We start from the raw sequence: 25,988 nt of genomic DNA, 5'->3' as shown, positions 1-25,988 counted from the left end.
TTACAATGTATAAAAGATCTTACAATCTATAATAGATCTTACTATCTAAGAAAGTGTTTACAATTCCTCAGAAATTCCACAATCTATGAAAGATTTACTATCTAAAAAAGAGTTTACAATCTATAAGAGATCTTACAAGTTAAGAGAAAGGGTAGACTCAATGAGAGATTTTACAATCTATGAGAGATCTTAAAAACTATGAGAGATCCTACAATCTATGAGAGAGCTTACAATCTATGAAAGATCTTACGGTCTATGAGAGATCATATATTCTATGATATATCTTACAATCTATGAGAGATCATATATTCTATGATATATCTTACAATCTATGAGAGATCATATATTCTTTGATATATCTTACAATCTATGAGAGATCTTATATTCTATGAGAGATCTTACAATCTATGAGAGATCTTGCAATCTATGATAGATCTTACAATCTATGAGAGATAGTATATTCTATGATAGATTGTAAGATCTATCATATGAGAGATCTTACAATCTATGAGAGATCTTATATTCTATGATAGATTGTACACTCTATGAGAGATCTTACAATCTATGAGAGATCTTATATTCTATGATAGATCTTATATTCTATGATAGATCGTACACTCTATGATATATCTTACCATCTATGAGAGATCTTTTATTCTATGAGAGATCTTACAATCTATGAGAGATCTTATATTCTATGATAGATCTTACAATCTATGAGAGATAGTATATTCTATGAGAGATCTTACAATCTATGATAGATCTTACAATCTATGAGAGATCTTATATTCTATGATAGATCTTATATTCTATGATAGATCGTACACTCTATGAGAGATCTTATATTTTATTATAGATCTTGCAATCTATGAGAGATCCTACAATCTATGATATATTTAACAATCTATAAGAGATTTTACAATCTATGAGATATTTTACAATCTATGAGATATTTTACAATCTATAAGAGATTTTACAATCTGAGATATTTTACAATCTATGAGATATTTTACAATCTATAAGAGATTTTACAATCTGAGATATTTTACAATCTATGAGATATTTTACAATCTATAAGAGATTTTACAATCTATGAGATATTTTACAATCTATAAGAGATTTTACAATCTATGAGATATTTTACAATCTATAAGAGATTTTACAATCTATGAGATATTTTACAATCTATGAGATATTTTACAATCTATAAGAGATTTTACAATCTATGAGATATTTTACAATCTATAAGAGATTTTACAATCTATGAGATATTTCACAATCTATAAGATATTTTACAATCTATAAGAAATTTTACAATCTATGAGATATTTTACAATCTATGAGATATTTAACAATCTATGAGATATTTTACAATCTATGAGATATTTTACAATCTATGAGATAGTAAAGCATATTTTACAATCCAATTCCAATACATAGCGGTACGGCTGCAAACAGAAGTCCATCCACCAAGGGCAGATCAATGAGATTTTCATGTGTGTATATATAGATTTATGACATCAATGGTAGTTAAGTACCAGAGGGGGCAGCGGAGCATCAAGCCTTACAACCCCCTCCTCACTGTACAGCGGTGCTTCCCAACCATGGTGCCTCCAGCTGTTGCAAAACTACAACTCCCACCATGGTGGGAGTTGTAGTTTTACAACAGCTGGAGGCGCCCTGGTTGGAAAACACTGTTATAGGATGAAGCCTCTGAATCCCCTCTCATCTCATGGATTGTATGTGACCTGCAGTTCCACCAGTGTCAGAGGATCAGCAGCAAACACCAGCAGCAGATCCTTAACCCCTTCCTTCTAGACATTTGCATATCAATCAACCCTTCAGCACAGGCCAGTGAGTAATAGAGCTGAATTTGGAAATCCTTGTGTTACTTCCCCATTAGCACCTCCCTGAGGTTGGACAGCCCCATACAGCCAGCCATGTGACAAAGAGCTGTAGAGAGAACTGGAGGAGAAGGCGTAGAGACGCGTAGGAGGACAGATCGCTTGGGATCTGCTAAATCCAAGAAGATGTCATAAAACACCAATCCTACAACATCTCCAGTCACATCCGTCACATCTCCAAGGGTCAGGGGCACAATGCCAGGATCTGGGTGATCAGGAGGCTTTTGCCTGCGATTTGTTGCTATTTGGTGTTTACAGTTTGGATACAATGTATCTCATTCAGATTCATCACTTCAGTCACTGTGCACTGCTCGCAGGTAAGACCATCCATGACCATTGTTGATGATGCGGATTATAGTCATCATTTATTATTATTGTTATTATTATTTATTTATTTATTTTTATTTATTATTTATTTATTTTTTTTGCAGTGATTCTTATATGGATTTGTCATTGAACTGTTGACATGTATGTGCACGGTGCTGAGTTACTATAGCAGCCACCATATGTGAAACCCAACCCCCCCTCCCCTCTTGGTTGGGCCTGTATAGATGGCCGTGTTACGTACTATGGCTGCAAGACATGGCAAAGACATGGAGACGGCTCCTTTGGGTGTACGCAACAGCACTGTTGTTGTTTTTTTTTTCCCATTGATTTTGTTTCCTGTTGCTCCTATAGCGCCAGCATATTCCGTGGCGCGGTACAGTGTTTGTCGCCGCTCACATCGGTCCCTGTCGCCAATGGGACTCACAATCTGTTTCTCCTATCAAACAGGCTCCGATTTTTTTTTGGTTTGTTTGTTTAGGGGAAATGGAGGAAAATCATACAAACTCAAGGAGACCCCCACAAAGAGCGCCATAATAGCGCTAACCCCTGAGCCATGGTGCTGCCCGCTATGGCGATCCGTTCAATCCACTAGGTTGTTGGCTGTCTGGGAATGCGAGCTTTGAGTGAAAGCCGTGGTCTGCACACTGTGGGCCTCCAGATGTTTCAAAACTACATCTCCCAGCATCCCATGGATAGCCAACAGCTGGGAGATGTAGTTATGCAACAGCTGGAGGCCCGAAGTTTGGAGACCATTGCACTAGAGGTTACAGATCTTTTGGCTGTAACATGGCAGCCAAACTTTCACATCGGTTAACAAACTCAACTCTGCTACATAAGTATAAACCAGTGTTTCCCAACCAGTTTGCAGAACTACAACTGTCAGCATTCCTGGACAGACAAGGGCTGTCCAGACATGCTGGGGGTTGTAGTTTTGCAACAGCCGAATGCACACTGGTTGGGAAACACTGGTTTATACTAATGTAGCAGAGCTGAGTTTGTTGGCTCCGGCTGTTGCAAAACTACAGCTCCCAGCATTCCCGGACAGCCGTTGGCTGTCCGGGAATGCTGGGAGTTGTAGTTTTGCAACAGCTGAAGGCACACTGGTTGGGAAACACTGGTCTATACAGTACTTGGGCCTATACTATGTTGTCAATTATAGTTCTGTATTTTTGGGGAAGCTGGGAGTTGTAGTTTTGCAACAGCTGGAGGCACACTGGTTGGGAAGCATTGATCTATACAGTACGTGGGCCTATACTATGTTGTTAACCATAGTTGTTCTGCATGTTTGTAGAAACCCATAGAAACACAGAGACCATACAAACTCAATGAAGACCCCAGGACCGCAACCGCTGAGCCATGATGCTGCCTACTATGGCGATGAGTTCAGTCTGCTAGAGCAGTGTTTCCCAACCAGGGTGCCTCCAGCTGTTGCAAAACCACAACTCCCAGCATGCCCAGACAGCCCTTGGCTGGGAGTTGTAATTTTTCAACAGCTGGAGGCACCCTGGTTGGGAAACACTACTGTAGAGTCTAAGTTGTCATCTGTCGGTGCATGTTGGGCATTGTAGTTTTGCAACAGCTGGAGGCACACTGGTTGGGAAACACTGCTCTAGGTTGTCGTCTGTCGGTGCATGTTGGGCATTGTAGTTCTGCAACAGCTGGAGGCACACTGGTTGGTAAACATTGCTCTAGGTTGTCGGCTGTCGGTGCATGTTGGGCGTTGTAGTTCTGCAACAGCTGGAGAGATGCTGGTTGGGAAACGCTGTTCTGAAGCCTAGGTCATTGGCTGTTCAGGCATGCTGGGCATTGTAGTTTTGCAACAGCTGGAGGCCTACCATTTGGACACCACTGCACTTGAAGTTACAAATCTTTTGGCCGTAACGTGGATGGCCAAATTTTCGACAAACTCAATTCTGTGTGCCTGCAGCTGTTGCAAAAATACAACTCCCATCATGCCCCAGCTGCAGGCACACTCTGGTATATGTTGGGCCTATACTATGTTGCCCCCCACAGTTGTTTTGTATGATGACCATTTGCACCCAGGGGGTTCGGACAAGAATGGGGATACATTTGATGGTAAACAACATTTGAATACAATAAAGCCCCTCTATTGCCTATAATGGGTATTTCCGTCTGCTCGCACAATGTACACGCTGCAGTGACAAAACCATTCCAGATATACTGGCTCACAAGGTCTCCCCCCCCCCCCCCCCCCAGATCAGGTAATGGTCTGATCTGACGTATGATCATCTCTATATCGGGATTTACACGTATGCGCTCAGTATGTGAAGTGTGACAGCTTGATCATTAAGTGTGAGTCAGTGTGGGAACTGGCAGGAGAATTTACATTACAGCAGATACAATCTAGGACAGTGTTTCCCAACCAGCATGCCTCCAGCTGTAGCAAAACTACAACTCCCAGCATGCCTGGACAGTCAAAGGCTACTACACAGCTCTCCTAGACTCCTGAATGGCCTATCAGAGTGGACCCTGATTTTGTAGTGCAGTGTTTCCCAACCAGCATGCCTCCAGCTGTAGCAAAACTACAACTCCCAGCATGCCTGGACAGCTGGAGGCTACTACCCAGCTTTCCTAGACTCCTGAATGGCCTATCAGAGTGTACCCTTATTTTGCAATTCAGTGTTTCCCAACCATCATGTCTCCAGCTGTTGCAAAACTACAACTCCAAGCATGCCTGGACAGCTGAAGGCTACTACCCAGCTCTCCTAGTCTCCTGAATGGCATATCAGAGTGTACCCTGATTTTGCAATGCAGTGTTTCCCAACCAGCATGCCTCCAGCTGTTGCAAAACTACAACTCCCAGCATGCCCAAACAGCCGAAGGCTGTCCGGGCATGCTGGGAGTCGTAGTTTTGCAACAGCTGGAGGCACCCTGGTTGGGAAACACTTATCGAGGATCTTAGAAGTGAAAGCTGAGGCTTTATCGACATGCTGGGGCTTGTAGTCCTGCACCAACGAGGAAATAATCCATACTCCGTTGTTGACATTTCTATATCATTCTTCCCCAGGAGGAGAGAGAGTCCATCATTGGGCTTTGTAGAATTCAAAGGGGTATTCCAACTAAAAAAAAAACATTTTTTTTTCATATCAACTGTCTCCAGAAAGTTAAACAGATTTGTAAATGACCTCTATTTAAAAAAATCTTAATCCTTCCAGTACTTATCAGCTGCTGAAGTTGAGTTGTTCTTTTCTGTCTGACAACAGTGCTCTCTGCTGACACCTCTGTCTGTCTCAGGAATTGTCCAGAGCAGAAGAGGTTTGCTATGGGGATTAGCTCCTACTCTGGACAGTTCCTGAGAAAGACAGAGGTGTCAGCAGAGAGCACTGTTGTCAGATAGAAAAGAACAACTCAACTTTTGCAGCTGATAAGTACTGGAAGGATTAAGAGTTTTTAATAGAAGTAATTTACAATTCTGTTTAACTTTCTGGAGACAGTTGATATGAAAACATTTTTTTTTAAATGGAATACCCCTTTAATATTGTGCGATTCTCCTAGACGGCGGCTCAGAAACCTTGATAAAGAATAGATGAACATGTATTAATATTTCAGCCAGAGTGCTTCAAAATGGCCTGAAGTTGCCCTACTTCCTCTTTCTTCTTCCCTGCTTGATTTCTGGAGAAGAGCGACTTTGTGTTGTATTTCATTTGGCTTGTTATGTATTGTGTAACACTTACTGTTACTATTGTTTGGCCCTTTTTTAAAACAACTTCCGTCATAAACATACGTGGCAGCTTTCCACTATCCTTTTTAGGCCATGTTCACACGGCAGTACATTTGCAAAATGTCCATCCCTGTTGTCCGCAAATAGCGGGCGCCTGCTGAACCGTTCTTAAAGGGGTACTCCACTGCAGGTATGATCTGTGGTATTAAATCCACCCCACAGTAGGTGGGATTCTCAAAGACTCTCTCCAGCAAGATTAAGTAAACAATAAAGGGGAATAAACCCATAGGAAGTGCTCTTAACTTACATAACTTTTACTAATTAGGTTAAAATACACCAAAAGTTGTGACCCATTAAAACTGAATTAAATTCTGATAGACAATCTACCAATATATGTATATAGCCCAACGCGTTTCCGCTGCATAAAGCAGCTTCCTCAGGGGAAACAATTATAAAGGTACAATCACACGTTCGGTCTGGTATATTAGACCATAAGATATAATAATAATCACCGTCCCGATGATTGCAGTGGGCCCCAGCGGTCAGGCCCCAGTGGTCGGACTCCAGCGATCAGCTACTTATCCCCTATCCTGTGGATAAGTTATTTGTCCACATTACTGGGGGGGGGGGGTCCACCTTTGGGATCGTGGGGGATCAACTAGACGCCTTCAAGTGGATAGGGGATATCTTTTTGGTAACCCCTTTAATGTATCAGAGAGAGTGGTCAGTCATGGGTCAACTGGAGAACCTTTTTAAAAACTTTTCTTTTATCAATGGAGTACAACAGGTTCAGACTGGAGACCACATGACCCAATTACAGTAATGTTACACATAGATGCAGCTGTGCTCGGGTGCTTCTCCTACACTCCTAGTCTTGCCCTTCTAGGGGTCTGGGAGCTTTCATTTTTTTGAAAAACAAGAAAACAATTTAGGATGATTGACAAGTATGAGCACAAATATAAGTAATACATATATGTTGTACGTTTATATCTTTCTATATTTGTGTGTGTTTTACTTGAGCTTTCTATTCACATAATATTCCTGTGACACGTTAGGAGATCAAATTAAGATACTTTGCTTAAAGGGATTCTCCGTTGCTCAGCGTTTGGAACAAACTGTTCCGAATGCTGGAGCCGGGGGCCGGGAGCTCGTGATGTCATAGCCCCGCCCCCTCATGATGCAATGCCCCCTCAATGCAAGTCTATGGGAGGGGGCATGACAGCTGTCACGCCCCCTACCACAGACTTGCAGTGAGGGTGGTGTCATAAGGGAGCGGGGCTATGACGTTACGAGCATCCGGCGCCGGCTCCAGCATTCGGAACAGTTTGTTCCAAACGCTGAGCAGCGGAGTACCCCTTTAATATTTCTTATTCGATACATCTTGTGAGGGTAATCCCTTAGTAGTTTCAAGTGGCTAAAGGTGGACTATCATAGAATGTCCAGCAAACAAACGAACACCTCCAGGGGGGGGGGAATCTCAGGATCGAGGCGCATGGATCTCTTCAAAGGTATGGAAGTTTATTACTCGTAATGCAACGCGTTTCACAGAAAACAAAACCGATGAAGTGGTTTTCTGCGAAACACGTCGGATTATGGGTAATACACTTCCACACCTTTTGAAGAGATCCATGCGCCTTGCTTGATCCTGAGATCCCCCTGGAGGTGTTCATTTGTTTGCCGGATATCGTCTCAGGAGCGGCTGCAGGTTCCCGTCTGCTTATATTTCACACGCGGTAATAATTGTTGTATTTGGCGCAGTACAACCACCGTTAGTAAACACCAGTTATTCTGGTTTTATTCATATTTTGCCATCACGGTATGACACTACGGAGCGCTTTCCTTTTGTTCTAGTTACCACAGAATGTGGCCCGGGTGCTGAGTGCCAAAGGAAGGGTGCCAACAAGCCACTTTGCCATTTGAACATGTCATAAAGACACAACGAAAGCTTTGATCAGTCAGGGTCTAGGTGCTGCACCCCCCACCACCAATCGCTAGTAGCTCCATAGGCTTTCTATAGAATATGAAGGAGATTTATCAAGCTCCACAGTAGATTTTTTTTTGCATAAAAAACTTTTTTTTTACTTTTTTAAAACTTTGCAGTGGTCATGTATTTATGAAATGCGATAGTCGCTATTTATGAAGGGAAAAAGTTGCATCTCCTTTTAAAAGTCGCCTATGTATTCCAGGTCCAACCTGGCTTATAGAAAGTGCAGACGTCCGCAGAAAAGGAAATTAACACCCACTTTAACAACTGTTCTTGTCCTGCATCATGAAACAAAGCTGCTACATTAAAGGGGTACTCCGGTGAAAACCTTTTTTCTTTTAAATCAACTGGTGGCAGAAAGTTAAACATATTTGTAAATTACTTCTATTAAAAAATCTTAATCCTTCCTGTACTTATTAGCTGCTGAATACTACAGAGGAAATTATTTTCTTTTTGGAATGCTCTCTGATGACATCACAAGCACAGTTCTCTCTGCTGACGTTATAATAATAATAATAACGCTTTATTTATTGTTGTCCTTAGTGGGATTTGAACCCAAGTCCCCAGCACTGCAAGGCAGCAGTGCTAACCACTGAGCCACCATACTGCCCTTAGCAAACATCTGCTATGCACGGTTGCTAAAATGGACAGAGATGTCAGCAGAGAGCACTGTGCTAGTGATGTCATCAGTGTTCCAAAAAGAAAGGAATTTCCTCTGTAGCATTCAGCAGCTAATAAGTACTGGAAGGATTAAGATTTTTTAATAGAAGTAATTTACAAATATGTTTAACTTTCTGCCACCAGTTGATTTAAAAGAAAAAAGGTTTTCACCGGAGTACCTCTTTAATGTTAATTATAGAAAACATTTATTATATAACTAATAACTCTATTAATTTTAAAGGGGTATTCCAGGCAAAAACTTTTTTTTATATATCAACTGGCTCCGGAAAGTTAAACAGATTTGTAAATTACTTCTATTAAAAAATCTTAATCCTTCCAATAGTTATTAGCTTCTGAAGTTGAGTTGCTGTTTTTTGTCTAACTGCTTTCTGATGACTCACGTCCCGGGAGCTGTCCAGCTCCTATGGGGATATTTTCCCATCATGCACAGCTCCCGGGACGTGACATCATCATTGAGCAGTTAGACAGAAAACTTCAGAAGCTAATAACTATTGGAAGGATTAAGATTTTTTAATAGAAGTAATTTACAAATCTGTTAACTTTCCGGAGCCAGTTGATATATGAAAAAAAGTTTTTGCCTGGAATACCCCTATAAGATTTAAAATACACACTGCACACCTTGTTAATTTTAGGACACTTACCGTACTTTTCGCCCTATAGGACGCACCGGCGTATAAGACGCACCCAATTTATAGGTGCAAAATCTAAAAAAATTAAGATTTTTAACCCAATAGTGGTCTTCAACCTGCGGACCTCCAGATGTTGCGAAACTACAACTCCCAGCATGCCCGGACAGCCGTTGGCTGTCCGGGCATGCTGGGAGTTGTAGTTTTGCAACATCTGGAGGTCCGCAGATTGAAGACCACTGCATAGGAGGTAATACTCACGTGTCCCCGCCGCTCCGGACCCGTCACCGCTGCCCTGGATGTCGCTCCATTGCTGTCGCCGTGTCCCCGTCGCTCCGGAACGTCTCTGCTGCCGGCCGGGTATCCTCGCTCTCCGTCGCCGCCATCACGTAGTTACACACGCCGACGCACGTACGCGACGACGTGATGACGAGGAAGGAGAGCGCCGGCCATACAGGGGATCCCTGAACGGAGAAGACACCGAGGAGGCAGGTAAGGTCCCTCCCGGTGTCCTGTAAGCACTAACCCGGCTATTCAGTCTGGCTGTTCGGGACCGCTGCGGTGAAATTGCGGCGGTCCCGAACAGCCGGGTTAGTGTCACTTTCCCTTCAGACGCGGCGGTCAGCTTTGATCGCCGCGTCTGAAGGGTTAATACAGGGCATCAGCGCAATCGCTGATGTCCTGTACTAGCCGCGGGTCCCGGCCGTTGATGGCCGCAGGGACCGCCGCGATAGGTGTGTATTCGCCGTATAAGACGCACCGACTTTTTCCCCCCAATAAGTACTTGAAGGATTAAGATTTTTTTAATAGAAGTAATTTACAAATATGTTGAACTTTCTGCCACCAGTTGATTTTAAAAGAAAAAAGGTTTTCACCGGAGTACCCCTTTAATTTAGAAAGCGTCAGGGGTGTAAACTCATATTCCCTTCCCCCAACACTCACATGGACGTATCCGAAGATCAATGGTATCTGGATTTCCCCTGCAGTAGGAGAATCAGGACGAATCATTTCTGATGTCACTGACCTATTTAACTGGACTCTGCCCAATGTGTGATAGTGACAGCACAGCGAATGAACGACACAAAGGTCAAACCTGACATCTATACAGTCGCGCTCAAAAGTTGGCATAGCCTCACAGAAATTGTGACATTTTGGCATTGATTTAGAAAATAGGACTGTTCATACGAAAAAACAAAACTGTCTTTTATATAAGGATCATGTGTATTTTATATTAATAATAAATAATAATATAGTTTATATAATATAATATATAATAATAATAATACAATTTTTTTTTATAAATAAATAAATAATTAAAAATAATAATAAAAATATAATAAATATAAACATTTATATAAACATCATAAGAAGTTATTTATTTTCATATAGTTGTTTTGCTTTTTCTTAAATCGTAATCATGAAAGAAATCACCCGAAGGGCTCTGATCAAAAGTTTACATACCCTTAACTGTTTGGCCTTGTTGCACACACACAAGGTGACACGGACACAGGTTAATATGGTAATTAAATGTTAATTTCCCACACCTGTGGCTTTTTAATTTTTAAGTCGCAATGAGTATTTAAAGGGGTACTCCGCTGCTCAGCATTTGGAACAAACAAACTGTTCCAAACACTGGAGCCGATGCCGGGAGCTTGTGAAGTCATATCCCTGCCCCTTATGACATAATGCCCCGCCCCTCAATGCAAGTCTATGGGAGGGGGCGTGACAGCCGTCACGCCCCCTCCCATAGACTTGCATTGAGGGGGGCGGGGAGTGACAGCATGAGGGGGCGGGGCTATGACATCACAAGCTCCCGGCGTGGGCTCCATCCTGTTTGTTCCAAATGCTGAGCAGTGGAGTACCCCTTTAAGCTCAGTGTCATGGATGCACTAAGCAGGCGAGATACTGAGCCATGGGGAGCAAAACAGAACTGTCAAAAGACCTGTGCAAAAGATATTCAACTACTATTTGTATTGTTATCCACGGGCACCTATACTACTACAGTGCCTACCTGACTCTTGTTGGATTCAGAAGACATACAGGCTGCTCTGGAAAAAAAAACGCTGCAGTAGTTTCAAGTACTACCATACGATGATACCTGAACAAAAATGAGTTGCATGAATTACCAGAAAAAAAGTCTCTATTCCACCAATACCACAAAAAAGCCGGGTTACAATATACCTGACAACAGTGATGAGCGTCATTGGCCATATATTCGAATTCGCGATATTTCACGAATATATAGACGAATATTCATCCTATATTCGCGTATTCGAGGAAGAAAACAGTGAGGGGGGGGGGGGGCAACTTTACTATTGGTTGCTGATAACCTCTGACAAGTGTATTTGCATCATTCTAATTGGCCCACAAGTGAAAAGAAGGAATATGTGAATATGCGGGGAAAAAGGCAAATATTCGTAATTTCGAACATCTAGTGAATATATTCGCAATATTTGCAAATTTGCAATAAAAATTCGAAATGTAAATATTTGCGCTCAACACTAGTTCTGAGGCCCTGAAACGCGCCATTGCTATTTATGATTCTTAATAAACAAGTGTCATAGGCATTAAATTACGGTAATAACTGAATATAATCTCTATTGGAGCAAGCCGCGTCTGACACACGAAAGGTCTTTTTTCTTCTCTTGGTACTGCATCTGGACAGGACAGGCAGCCCCTATTCTGTGATCTCCTGGGCTCAGCAGCTGATTCTGTGACATTTGCTGCGCCTTTTCATAGGGGTGATAGGTGAATTTTCTTCTTACATAAGGAGAGCAGCCAATTTGGCAGCTGTTCTTATATTCACTGATCCTAAATAGGGTCACCGGTGATCAAGGGTAATACACAATGTAACAGCTGTGGTAGGTGGATCCACTAACCGGTGAGGAAGATAGCGTGGGCCATACCAGGGAGCAGAGTCTAAGTTTTCACCAGAGCCCGCCGCAAAGGGGGATGGACTTGCTGCGGCAGGCGGCACCCAGGTCGCTACCCCTGATACGACTCGTCCCCACAGGCAGCCAAGTTATAAAAAGGCACAGGAAGGATGAGGCACAGACGAAGTCACGATAGGCAGGAGGTCTGGGCTGGTGGCAATGAAGCAAGGTCAGGTCAGGTAGCAAGTGGTCAGAAGGCAGGCGGCACAGGAGCAAGGTCAGTATACGTAGCAAGAGGTTAAATACACAGCAATGCAAGACACAAGTATATGCTTTCTCTTAGGCAACAAGGGCACAAAGATCTGGTAGGGAAGAGTAGGAAGTGCCGGAACTAAATAGGGTTGGTTTGAGACAAGCACCAATTATTGGTGCACTGGCCCTTTAAATTTAGAAAAGCCTGCACATGTGCGCCCTAGGAGGCGGGGAGGAGAAGAACAGAGTGGGGCTCGCAAGCGAGTGTGCCCCACAATGTGAGGAAAAGGTCCAGAGGGGACAGAAGAGGACGGGGTGGAAGGTGAGCGGCAGTCTGGGGTTCGCATGCGGGCGCGTCCTAATACAGAAGGTGCTGTCCTCCGGTCTTTTCCTTATATAGATCCTCACTGTGAAGCATGGTTGTGGTCACTGATTCTTTGGTAGTGTGTAAACTCTAAAAGCTTTTGGAATCTGATTCTGGGCTTATTCCTCACCTTTCTTATTGTCATTGAAACTCCACAAGGTGAAATCGTGCATGGAGTCCTCGGCCTGGGGAGATTGAGAGTTATTTGGTGTAAATTAGCGCACACGCTGTTGTAAACGTCTCACCGGGAAAATGACACCATTATATATTGTAAGACTTTCTGGGAAGTATAGTGGACAATAGGAGACAATACTGTAATACCGGAGCGCTGTCCAGACTATCTTTTATCCTCTTTATATACTGGGCTTCAAATGCCTAAATGCATCCAAACCACGACATCTATGTGGCTCTATTTTAAAGGGGTACTCCGCTGCTCAGCGTTTGGAACAAACTGTTCCGAACGCTGGCGCCGGGAGCTTGTGATTTCATAGCCCGGCCCCCTCAATGCAAGTCTATGGGAGGGGGCGTGACGGCTGTCACGCCCCCTCCCATAGACTTGCATTGAGGGGGCGGGGCGTGACATCATGAGGGGCGGGGTTATGACGTCACAAACATCCGGCACCGGCTCCAGCGTTTGGAACAGTTTGTCCCAAACACTGAGCAGCAGAGTACCCCTTTAAGTTCTCCAACGACATACGGCAACAGTACTAACCACTGAGAAAAGTAAATAAATAAATAAACTGCATAGAACTACTGTTAGCGCTGAACCGAACGGAAAGATGACCCTGTCTTAGGTTTTACAGGCCTCAGGCTCCTGTCTGTCTAAACTAGTTATTCAAAATAACAACTCAGAATTGCATTTACATAAGAGCAGGTATCCTCATAACTCCTTCCTATTACACACAGTATCTAGTTACTATTTATACCTAGAAACAAAGGGGATTTACCTATGAACTCTAAGGGTAAAAACTGTTGAGCAGATCTGGTGAACCAACATATTAAAGGGGTATTCCGGGCAAAAATATCTTATCCCCTCTTGGGAGTTTCATTTCTACGCAATGCACTTAAAGGGGTATTCCAGGCAAAAACTTTTTTATATATATCAACTGGCTCCGGAAAGTTAAACAGATTTGTAAATTACTTCTATTAAAAAATCTTAATCCTTCCGATAGTTATTAGCTTCTGAAGTTGAGTTGCTGTTTTCTGTCTAACTGCTCTCTGATGACTCACGTCCCGGGAGCTGTGCAGTTCCTATGGGGATATTTTCCCATCATGCACAGCTCCCGTGACGTGACATCATCATTGAGCAGTTAGACAGAAAACTTCAGAAGCTAATAACTATTGGAAGGATTAAGGATTAATTTACAAATCTGTTTAACTCTCCGGAGCCAGTTGATATATAAAAAAAAGTTTTTGCCTGGAATACTCCTTTAATAGTCAAAATTTATCTATATTCTGTAGGGCCATACGATTACATCGATACCCATTTTATATAGGTTATGTTTTATTTTACTACTTTTACAAAATTTTATAACTTTTTGAAAGAAAATGATTTTGCTTAAACCCTTAAGGACGCAGGACGTAAATGTACGTCCTGGTGAGGTGGTACTTAACGCACCAGGACGTACATTTACGTCCTAAGCATAACGGCGGGTATATGAGCGATGCCAGTGTCAGGGACCCGCCGGCAATGGCCGACGCCCGCGATCTTGCGGGCGTCCGCCATTAACCCCTCAGGTGCCGGGATCAATACAGATCCCGGCATCTGCGGCAGTTCGCCATTTAAATGAACGATCGGATTGCCCGCAGCGCTGCTGCGGGGATCCGATCATTCATAACGCCGCACGGAGGTCCCCTCTCCTTCCTCCGTGCGGCTCCCGGCGTCTCCTGCTCTGGTCTGTGATCGAGCAGACCAGAGCAGGAGATGACCGATAATACTGATCTGTTCTATGTCCTATACATAGAACAGATCAGTATTAGCAATCATGGTATTGCTATGAATAGTCCCCTATGGGGACTATTCAAGTGTAAAAAAAAATGTAAAAAAATGTAAAAGTAAAAAAAAAGTGAAAAATCCCCTCCCCCAATAAAAAAGTAAAACGTCCGTTTTTTCCTATTTTACCCCCAAAAAGCGTAAAAAACATTTTTTATAGACATATTTGGTATCGCCGCGTGCGTAAATGTCCGAACCATTAAAATAAAATGTTAATGATCCCGTACGGTGAACGGCGTGAACGAAAAAAAATTAAAAAAAGTCCCAAATTCCTACTTTTTTAATACATTTTATTAAAAAGAAAATTATAAAAAATGTATTAAAAGTCTTTTATATGCAAATGTGGTATCAAAAAAAAGTACAGATCATGGCGCAAAAAATGAGCCCCCATACCGCCACTTATACGGAAAAATAAAAAAGTTAGAGGTCATCAAAATAAAGGGATTATAAACGTACTAATTTGGTTAAAAAGTTTGTGATTTTTTTTAAGCTCAACAATAATATAAAAGTATGTAATAATGGGTATCATTTTAATCGTATTGACCCTCAGAATAAAGAACACACGTCATTTTTACCATAAATTGTACGGCGTGAAAACAAAACCTTCCAAAATTAGCAAAATTGCGTTTTTCGTTTTAATTTCCCCACAAAAATAGTGTTTTTTGGTTGCGCCATACATTTTATGATATAATGAGTGATGTCATTACAAAGGACAACTGGTCGCGCAAAAAACAAGCCCTCATACTAGTCTGTGGATGAAAATATAAAAGAGTTATGATTTTTAGAAGGCGAGGAGGAAAAAATGAAAACGTAAAAATTAAATTGTCTGAGTCCTTAAGGCCAAAATGGTCTGAGTCCTTAAGGGGTTAAAGGGGTACTCCGGTGAAAAACTTTTTTTTTTTTTTTTTTTATCAACTGGTGCCAAAAAGCTAAACAGATTTGTAAATTACTTCTATTTAAAAATCTTAATCCTTCCAGTACCTTTCAGCTGCTGTATACTACAGAGGAAGAATAGTTATTTTCTGTCTGACCACAGTGCTCTCTGCTGACACCTCTGTCCATGTCAGGAACTGTCCAGAGCAGGAACAAATCCCCATAGAAAACCTCTCCTGCTCTGGACTGTTCCTGACACATACAGAGGAGGCAGCAAAGAGATCACTGTGGTCAGACTGGAAAGAACTACACAACTTCCTCTGGAGCATACAGCAGTTGATAAGTACTGGAAGGATTAAGATTTTTTTTAAATCCTCTATTCTCACTGTATTTAATTTACAAATCTGTTAAACTTTCTGGCACCAGTTGATTAAAAAGAAAATGATTTCCAGTGGAGTGCCCCTTTAATATTGTAACGTGAGTGACCACTGTACAGAGGAACCAGTGTACAGCACTGAGATGAAGGTTATATACAGATCGCTAGCCTCAGTGTACAGAAAGAAGCAATTTTTTAGAAGAAATCAGCTCTGTTTTCCTAATCCTGGATAAGCCCTTTAACAGAAATTATGAGCTTCTTCTCCATTTGCAACCAACGAGAGCTCAGATTTCTTCTCAATAACTACTCTGGGAAAGCTGGCACCAGGTTGGCCCCACATGTGCCCAAATTGGTTGGCTACAACAACTCCTAATTCCTCAACTGTAGCAAACAATAGAAAGTGGTAAATACGCCGAATGCTCACGCCAGCCTTCTGGTTACAGTAACTTTTCAAGAAAGCCGACTCAAGATCCTTTCTAAGTACTGACGTCTTGATTCCTCCCCATAATAGTGTATTGTTCCGGCATGCAGCTGGTGCGGGGTCTGCTCCCAGGCCCTCTCTGTCATGGAACAGGTGGAGGAGCGGGTGAGAGATAGAAGGAGGATTGTAATTCAGGGTTTGTGCTCTGTAGCCATGGGGTTGGGTGAACGTACGGCCAAGAGAAGAGATTGAGGTGGAGCAATGCGGAAAACAACTACAAAGAGAGGAACTAAAGATCAAAGAATAGATTGTGACTGCAAAGCCCAGGGAGCAACCGAGACCGACCAACACATTGAGGACGCCAGTGCAAAGATCTGTCCTGTGATTTGTTTTCTGAAAATATTCCCTCCAACCATCTGTGATGTCCCAGTACAGGACATTGTCCTGCACTACACTTAGGCCCTGTCAGGTTGAGTCCCTCAGTGACCTGGGGCTCCCCCGCAGTGTCTCCCCTGCAGTTATTATAGAGTTATTTAATGTAATAGGATTAGAGTCAGCATGCCAATGTACATAGTCAGTATAAAGGACCTTTGGAGGACTCCAGTAAATGTCTAAAGGACCTGTGAAATGTCACATGTTATGTTCATGTTATCACATGTTACCCAGAGGGCACCAGTTTAACACATGATCCGCAGCTTGACCAATGGGCTTTGGCTCAGCCCCCTCCCCTATATAAGGGTGCGGCCATCACAATTCTCTCGCAGCACCTGGAAGGCCTCAATTCTAAAGTCATTCCAGTAAGTCAAGTCTATGTCTGCTGTCACTATCTACTAGGGGTGTGAATCGCCAAGAATTTGGCGATTCGATTCGAATCGCGATACCAGTGTGGCGATTCGATATATCCCGATATATCGCGATACCGTCTAGGTGACGATACATCGCGATATATCGCCCACCTGGGAGCATTCATAGATCCCAATAGACGCCGCTGTCAGCTTTGACAGCGGCGATCTAGTACTCCGGCGCGCACTTTTCTCATGGTATCCCGTCCGGGCTGCAAAATAAAAGAAAACGCACTTTATCTTACCTGCCAACGAGCCCGCGGAGCTCCGGTACAGGTGTTCGGTCCCCGGGCTGTATTCTTCTTACTTCCTGTTAGTCCGGCACGTCACATGGAGCTTCAGCCTATCACCAGCGGAGGCGGGACATCGCTGCGGCCAGTGATAGGCTGAAGCTCCATGTGACGTGCCGGACTAACAGGAAGTAAGAAGAATACAGCCCGGGGACCGAACACCTGTACCGGAGCTCCGGGGGCTCGTTGGCAGGTAAGATAAAGTGCGTTTTATTAAAAATTCCACATCCCTAAAAGAATCGATTCAAAAATATTTTGAATCGATTCTGTATCGGCAAATGAAAAATCGCGATTATCGCGAGAATCGATTTTTTCTTACATCCCTACTATCTACAGTCTGGTCAAGCCTCAAGTCAATTTTATTACAAGTATAATTGGTCCCAGCAAGCTGCGAGGTCCTTCTGGGTTCCTGGCCACCTCTCTGGGATTCTGGCCCAACTATGAAGATAATAACACCTATCCGACCTCAGTAAAGCCTCCGTTAAACCATAACCTGGTTGTGGTCATTCATTTTCACTGCCTAGCTACTGGAATAGCAGAGATACCGTTTGGGTGGTTCCGGTACCCAAAAACCACTTTGGCGTCACAAACATTAGGGTTTAACAACACCTTAACCCTGGGGTTAATACCATCTTGCCCCATCCACCTACACCACTACACCACGTGGTCCCACCATACACCGTGGGTCACCACACATCAAAATGAGGGTCTATCTCCCCCAACAAAGCAATCCCCAGGGTGCCAAACACAAGTGCCCCTAATGTGCGAGGCCTAAATGCCGCTCTCACATGAATGTCAGCTACATATGTCTCCTAGAATGCCAGGCATAAATGATTAGAAAGGATGGGCTTCAATGAAAAGAACCGGTTCACACGGCGCTGACCGACCAGGACACGACGTGGAGGATAAAAGTGGACTTTAATAACCAAGATTTTCTATTTAAAAATCTCAATCCTTTCAGTACTTATTAGCAGCTGTATGCTACAGAGGAAATTCTTTTCTTTTTGAATTACTTTTTTTGTCTTGTCCACAGTGCTCTCTGCTGACACCTCTGTCCGTGTCAGGAACTGTCCAGAGCAGCATAGGTTTGCAATGAGGATTTTCTCCTGCTGTGGACAGTTCCTAATACGGGCATCAGGTGTCAGCAGAGAGCACTGTGGACAAGACAAAAAAGAAATCCAAAAAGAAATGAATTTCCTCTGTAGCATACAGCTGCTAATAAGTACTGGAAGGGTAAAGATTTTTTAATTGAAGTGATTTACAAATCTGTTTAACTTTCTGCCACCAGTTTATTTAAAGAAAAATGTTTTCCACCGGAGTACCCCTTTAATGTTTCAAGGCTGACTGTGACAACTCTAAATTTCAGCTCTCACCTTAGATTTTCTATGGGAGTAAGGTTAGAAATCATGCTGACTGGTAGGGGGTCAGATAAATTAAATGAACTTATTTGAAATTATTTATTTTTATTGTTATTCGGTTTCTCACTGTTTTAATAAACTGACTATTAAAATTACATTCTTATCATTCCCTTGTCATTGGACGAATGTACAAAATCAGGATCAAATACTTTTTTGCCCTTTTTCTCTTTTTACTGTAAATGCATAAAACCGGGAGCTAGTTACGCCCAGTGTTGTGTATTTATGGGATGTGAATAACAAATCTTTAGTTATGGAATGGATTATGTATATAGGATGGAACTAACTTAAAGGGAACCTGTGATCACTTTCATGCTGCCTGAATCACCAGTCATCAGGTTTTTTTTAAATAGCTTATTCGCTCCCACCAACCTTGATTGATAGATCCAGGGGCGGACACAGACAACAGAGGGCCCCTGTGCAAAGAATGTGCCTGGGCCCCCCCCCCCCCCCCCCCAAAAAAAAAAAGTAATATGCCATAAAATTGCACTGCAACTCACATTAATCTGCATTAGATAGGCAGCAGTTCCCCCACATTAGGTAGCATAGATTCCCCACATTAGGTAGCATAGTTTCCCCACATTATGTAGCATATATTCCCCACATTAGGTAGCATTGCATAGTTTCCCCACATTAGGTAACGTAGCATAATTTCCCCACATTAGGTAGCGTAGCATATATTCCCCACATTAGGTAGCGCAGCATATATTCCCCACATTAGGTAGCGTAGCATAGATTCCCTACATTAGGTAGCGTAGCCCCACATTAGGTAGCGTAGCATAGCATATATTCCCCACATTAGGTAGCATGGCATAGAGTCCCCACATTAGGTAGCGTAGCACATATTCCCCACATTAGGTAGTGTAGCAAAGATTCCCCACATTAGGTAGCATAGCATATATTCCCCACATTAGGTAGCATAGATTCCCCACATTAGGTAGCATAGCATATATTCCCCACATTAGGTAGCATAGATTCCCCACATAAGGTAGCGTAGCTTAACCCCAACAAACAAACACACACACACACTCTCACTCACCCACACACTCTTACCTGGCCTGCACTACTTACATCTGCCCATGGGGACTTCCTGGCAGAGGTGCGCGCTATAAGTGACATCATCGCACGCTCTGCGCTGGACGTCAGCGTCCAGGTGCTTGCGATGACGTCACTCACTGCACGCACCTCAGCCAGGAAGTCCCCATGGGCAGATGTAAGTAGCAGTTTAGTGACTGGGCAAGACTGGTTTCCCTGTCATATGTGCACTGGCAGGGCTGCCATCAGAAATTTCGGGGCCCCTTACACAACTCAAGGCCTGAGACCCCCACCGATCACCTCGGTTGAAGTGGTTCTCCAGCTGTTGGAAAGCTAAAACTCCCATCATGTCTGGAGAGCCTCAGGCAATGGGAGTTGTAGTTTTGTAACAGCTGAAGAGACACAGATTGGACACAGTTTTACCCATCATCACTGCAGAACTTACAAGTGACTACAGCTCTGATGGGACAGTCATAAGAACACACAATGATGTCAGTGACCTGAGTGACGTCTTCTTTTCTTCTTCATCTCGTCCAGAGACCAGGTCTTCCCCCAGCTCCATCTTCTCTGCAAAGTCTGACATGCAGACATCATTGGCTCCTCACTTTGTCAGCAGATCCTCATCCTCTGCATGAAGACAGTAATCATTATAACCTTGCCAGAAAGTGTAACCTAAATAAAATACTGCCCCACACTGTACCCTGAATATAATACTGCTATACACTGTACCCACTAAATATAATACTGCCACACACTGTACCCTGAATATAATCCTGCCACACACTGTACCCTGAATATAATACTGCCACACACTGTACCATGAATAGCATACTGCCATACACTGTACCCACTAAATATAATACTGCTATTCACTGTACCCACTAAATATAATACTGCCCCACACAGTACCCTAAATAAAATACTGTCACACACTATACCCTAAATAAAATACTGCCCCACACTGTACCCTAAATATAATATTGCCAGACACTGTAACCTGAATACAATACTGCTGTACACTGTACCCACTAAATATAATACTGCTATACACTGTATCCACTAAACCTGCATCTCTCATCACCCCCATAACCCCCCTGCACCTCTCATCACCCCCATAACCTCCCCATGCACCTTTCATCCCCCCATAACACCCCCTGCACCTCTCATCCCCCCATAACACCCCCCTGCACCTCTCATTACCCCCATAACACCCCCCTGCACCTCTCATTACCCCCATAACCCCCTGCACCTCTCATCACCCCCATAACCTCCCCATGCACCTTTCATCCCCCCATAACACCCCCTGCACCTCTCATCCCCCCCATAACACCCCCCTGCACCTCTCATTACCCCCATAACACCCCCTGCACCTCTCATTACCCCCATCACACCCCCTGCACCTCTCATCACCCCCATAACCCCCCTGCACCTCTCATTACCCCCATAACCCCCCTGCACCTCTCATTACCCCCATAACACCCCCTGCACCTCTCATTACCCCCATAACCCCCCCCCTCTCATCACCCCTATAACACCCCAAGCACCAGTTCCCCTGCACCTCTCATCACCATTGTAGTCTGCAAACAACATAGCCCCCATCCCCCCCCCCCCCCACACACACACACACACACACACCCCCGTTCACTCACCCTGCCGGGGTTCGGTGCAGCTGCTGCTCCTGTCAGAGTGTCACTGCACGGGGAGGATCCGTCGGGAGGCTGCTGGACTGGAGATCGCGCCGGGACAGGTCAGGTGACTGGAGTAGACGTGCGTGCCTGCGCGGGGCACGTCGACTCCCATCAGCCCCTGGCCTGTCCGGCCCTGCCGTACTTCTTAAGGGGCCTGCGCCCTAGAAAGATCGGGCCTCATAGTCCTGCGGGCCCCCCAGACTATGAGGCCCGGTCATAGTTCTGACGGGTACCCAGCCAGGAGTCAGTGAGTGACAGTCGCAGTCACTCACTGACTAGCCGGAAAAAAAAAAGTACAGGGACGTCCGGGCCTCCCTGAAGCTCCGGGCCCCATACAAGTGTATGGGTTTACCCCCTGATGGCGGCCCTGTGCACTGGGTCCGATGGTAGGACCGGCCCAGCGTGTGAGGGCGGGCCGGGCCCCCTCCCACGCTGGGCCCCTGTGCAGCTGAACCGGCTGCACAAGCGATATGTCCGCCCCTGGATAGATCGTTCTCTGTCTGAGTATTGGGAGAGATCTATTAATTAGGTGTGTGGGGGGACAGGCAGAAGCCACCTAGGACCACCCGAATGACTCGTGTGTCAGGCAGCATGAAAGTGATGATATGTTCAGATTTCTGTGCAGACGTTCCCCCAACAGCGGAGCTCTGGCAGAACATGCTGGCACTAGGATCACTCATAGAAGGTGATGCATTTTTATGTGGACATGTCGTCTATTCTTTCTGTGGACTCCGGACGGGATTTCCACAACAAAAACATCTGCTGCGGAAATGCCGCCATGTGTACAACGCAGCAGAATCCTATTGATATCAATTCGACTCTGCTGCTGCGGAATCTCTGTTCGGAATTTTAATGCGGAATTCTGCATGGAAATTTCCTCATGTGAACATGGCCTAAGAGTAGCAGTGTTGCCCATTATAGCCAATCACATTGCTGCTTGTAAATCTAGTACAGTAAGCACAGTCATCTTGTTGCTGTTGTTGACTTCTCTGTTTTTGACATGCACCACATTATACAAGAAGGTTAATACTTGTTTCACATTTGCATCGTAGGCTCTTTTTGGGGCCTTCATTGCAGATTCCATTTGGCACTGGCAAAAAATAAAAAATAAAAAACTACAGCATGCAGCATTTTTGTTTTTGTCCCGTTAATCAAGCTCATTCTGTAACAAAAGCCCCGAATAGAGCACAGCTGGGCTGGCAGCATGGTGGGTCGCTGGTTAGCAGTCTTGCCTTGCAACACTGGGGTCCTGGCCTCAAATCCTACTAAGGGCAACATTTGACAAGGCGTTTGTATGTTCTCCCTGTGTTTGCATGGGTCTTCTTCCTGGGATTCCTGTTTCCTCCCACACTTCAAAAACATACTGATAGGTCAGTTTTAAATGTAACCCCTTTAGGACATCAGAGTCATCATATTATGGGAGTCCTGCTCCCGTTATATGAAGTGCAACCCTTTAGATGCTGCAAAGTTGATTATGGCACCTAAAATGGGAAAAATCTAATCTTAGCATCTCGGCAAAGCTGATCGGGACACCTGTGGTAGCCACGGGTGCTGTAGGGAAATACCTGATCACTTTGTGACGCCAGGGCACCGTTATCCAGCTTCTCCTGGGCCAGACACAGGGAGTAAATGAACACACAGGTTACGGATAACTGTCTTTACTGAGCTGGGTGCAGATGGTATTACACAGACAGTCTGGTGCTGGGTGAGAGAGGGCAACATAACCCCTTGGGAGCCCTGTTGCCTTGCTGGGACCTGTGGTGCTTTTACCAAATGAATGGACACTGACTTGAAAGACAGGTTGATTGATCCTGGTAGGTAGGGTTCTGTGAAGGTATTGTAGCTTTCTCCGCCAGGGCATGAACTTCCACCATGCGGGTGATCCTTGCAGAATGACCGGATTAAATAAATTTGATCTGGGACTTCCCTTGAGGCTTCTACACACAACACACCTTAACCACACTGGTGCTCAGACTGAGCTCAACTCTGAACTGGGGCAACTCCTCCCCCCACTATACTATATGGTGAAGAATTTAAGGGTTTCCATTGGCAGGCAGGGTCACATGCGGTACAGTAACACATACATAACATATATCAGAATAACAACAACAAGATCATTGTTGGAAAATATATTAATTTCTTACGAACATAATTAAAAGAAGAAGTCCTCCGCTGGGCCCAACACTTGTGCTGCAAGGCTGCCCAAAGCAGTCCGAAGCCACAGGACAGCCATTGGTACTGGGACACCACACACCTGCAGTGAAATTGCGGTCTCCTGATTAGCTGAGAGGCGGCAGGGCGCTTACCTGCCGCTTCGTCGGCCGATCGGTGCTCCAATGCTGCAGGGACCCATGGCAGCCTGTGACAATGAAGTGCTGATAACACTGATCAATGCTGTACTATAGCACAACATTGGACAGTGTATGCAATCTAAAGAGTGCAAACAAAAAAAAACAAAAAAAAAACAAAAAAAAACTAATGTCCTTAGGGGTATAATTGTGAGCCAGACTAGGAAACGGGACTGATTTGAGTGATTACAGGCTATGTACAGTAGATTATGTGGGCGCCATATAAATAAAGAAATTATTTTGATATGAACCTAGCCATTGTATGTTTTTTATAATCTGGAGATTGTGGTTATTGAACAGAATCTGTTTTCTCTTGTAGTTCTCCTCGGCCTCACAATGGATTTGACCAGTGGAATGGACCGTATCCTGATCCCTCAGTATCCGATTATTAATGGATCCGTCACCATGAGTGTTACCGGCATCACTGGGGACATTCAGACTGCCTCCTGGTTTAAAGGACCAGATTCATCTTCTCAGTATCAGATCCTGGCATATTTTCCTGGTAGTTCTTCCCCATTAGTTCCTGGACCTCTGTACAGTCCTAGGTTCTTACCTTTCAATAATGGATCATTACAGATCAAAGATCTTCTTATCACTGATGGAGGGAATTATATAGCGAAGATACAGACAGGGAAACAAGAAGACATAGCTGTGACCCTGACCGTCTATGGTGAGTATTGTGTGCACCAAACTCTTTTTATGCCAATGTCTGAATGCACATTGGCCCTCATTTATTTAGAAAATCGGGTTGTAAGTCTATGTTGCTTTCTTACCCGATTGCTTTGGTATTTATTATTATGTCGCCTCCTGTTTGTCGCACGTGGGTTTTGTTGGTTTTGGTTTCCAACTCCTCTGAGTTGTCGGGAAAAAATCCACAACAATTCAACAAATTCGGGTTGGAAACCTTTATAAATACGTGGGAAAGCTCAGAAATGTCGGGTTACGCCCCTTTTTCGGGTTTGGGAGAATCCACATCGGGTCCGTCGGGAAAAAATGTCGCATCGTGTCGCAGACTGGCGCACGATGTCTGCGACATGGCGCAGACAAAGATGCGCCCAAAAAACCCGACAAAACCAGTCGGGTTTACAATAGTAAATGAGGGCCATTATATTTAATAAAATACCGTAGGTGAATAAGAAAGGAAGGGATAGCGCTACTTGCGATTAATTCAGAAATGACAGGGTTAAGATCCAGTCGAACAGCTCAAACGGAGGCGGGTCTGATAAGGCCGTCAGCTATGGTGGTGCTGGGAAGGTCCAAAACAAAGGAAAAATCAATTGTGCATAGAAGATAAGCTCAGAAGCAAAATACCCGCACTCACCATTGGATTAGCGACAGGAATATATGATGGTTAGACCAACGGAACGGGGACCATGCTGTAACGGGCGCTCAGGAGTGAGGCGATAACCGGTTATTTCGCGCTATATGCGCTTCATCATAACAATGATCAGTGCTATGCCTCTGCGTAGCAGTGATCAATATTAGCAGTCAATATAAATAGTCGCCTATGGGTGTGTAAAAATATACAAAAAAATAAATAAATAAAACAACATACTTGGTATCACAAATTTTCGGTCATATCACATCCCAGAAAAAAAGAATAAAAAGTAATATAAAAGTCACATATACACAAAAAAGGTAACAATAAAAACTACAGATCATTGCGCAAAATAAGCCCTCATACAGCCCAATACACGGAAAAATTAGCAAGTTATAGGCGGGCAGAGTAGGGAAATTCACGCCCCCTCTCATAGACTTGCATTGAGGGGGTGGGGCGTGAAATCATGAGGGGGCGGAGCTATGACATCCCGAGTTCCCGCCGCCGGCTCCAGCGTTGGTAACAGTTTGTTCCAAACTCTGAGCAGCGGAATACCCCTTTAAGGACCGGGCCAAAATGTTTGGATACTTCATCTCGCAATTTTGGAACTAATAACCTTTTTGCTTTTTCATCAATCTAGCATTATGTGGTCTTTTGCTTTTTTTCCTCAGTAGGACGATGTATAGTTTCTATGGG

At 43.8% G+C, this 25,988-nt stretch overlaps 1 protein-coding gene across 1 annotated transcript in view; it reads left to right on the top strand.

Annotated features, from left to right (window-relative positions):
• The first annotated feature begins 1,955 nt into the window (after positions 1 to 1,955).
• LOC130294074 (carcinoembryonic antigen-related cell adhesion molecule 20-like) overlaps positions 1,956 to 25,988 on the top strand; it is a 63,633-nt gene continuing 39,600 nt past the window's right edge. The window contains exons 1-2 of the mRNA XM_056543482.1: positions 1,956 to 2,221; positions 24,294 to 24,644. Of these exons, the coding sequence (XP_056399457.1) occupies positions 2,173 to 2,221; positions 24,294 to 24,644 (400 nt within the window). The 5' untranslated portion in view covers positions 1,956 to 2,172. The remainder of the gene's footprint in view (positions 2,222 to 24,293; positions 24,645 to 25,988) is intronic.

Source organism: Hyla sarda, chromosome 10 (genome assembly GCF_029499605.1).
Source record: "Hyla sarda isolate aHylSar1 chromosome 10, aHylSar1.hap1, whole genome shotgun sequence".
NCBI classification, from domain to species: Eukaryota; Metazoa; Chordata; class Amphibia; order Anura; family Hylidae; genus Hyla; species Hyla sarda.
This window is presented reverse-complemented; position numbering and strand designations above follow the sequence as displayed.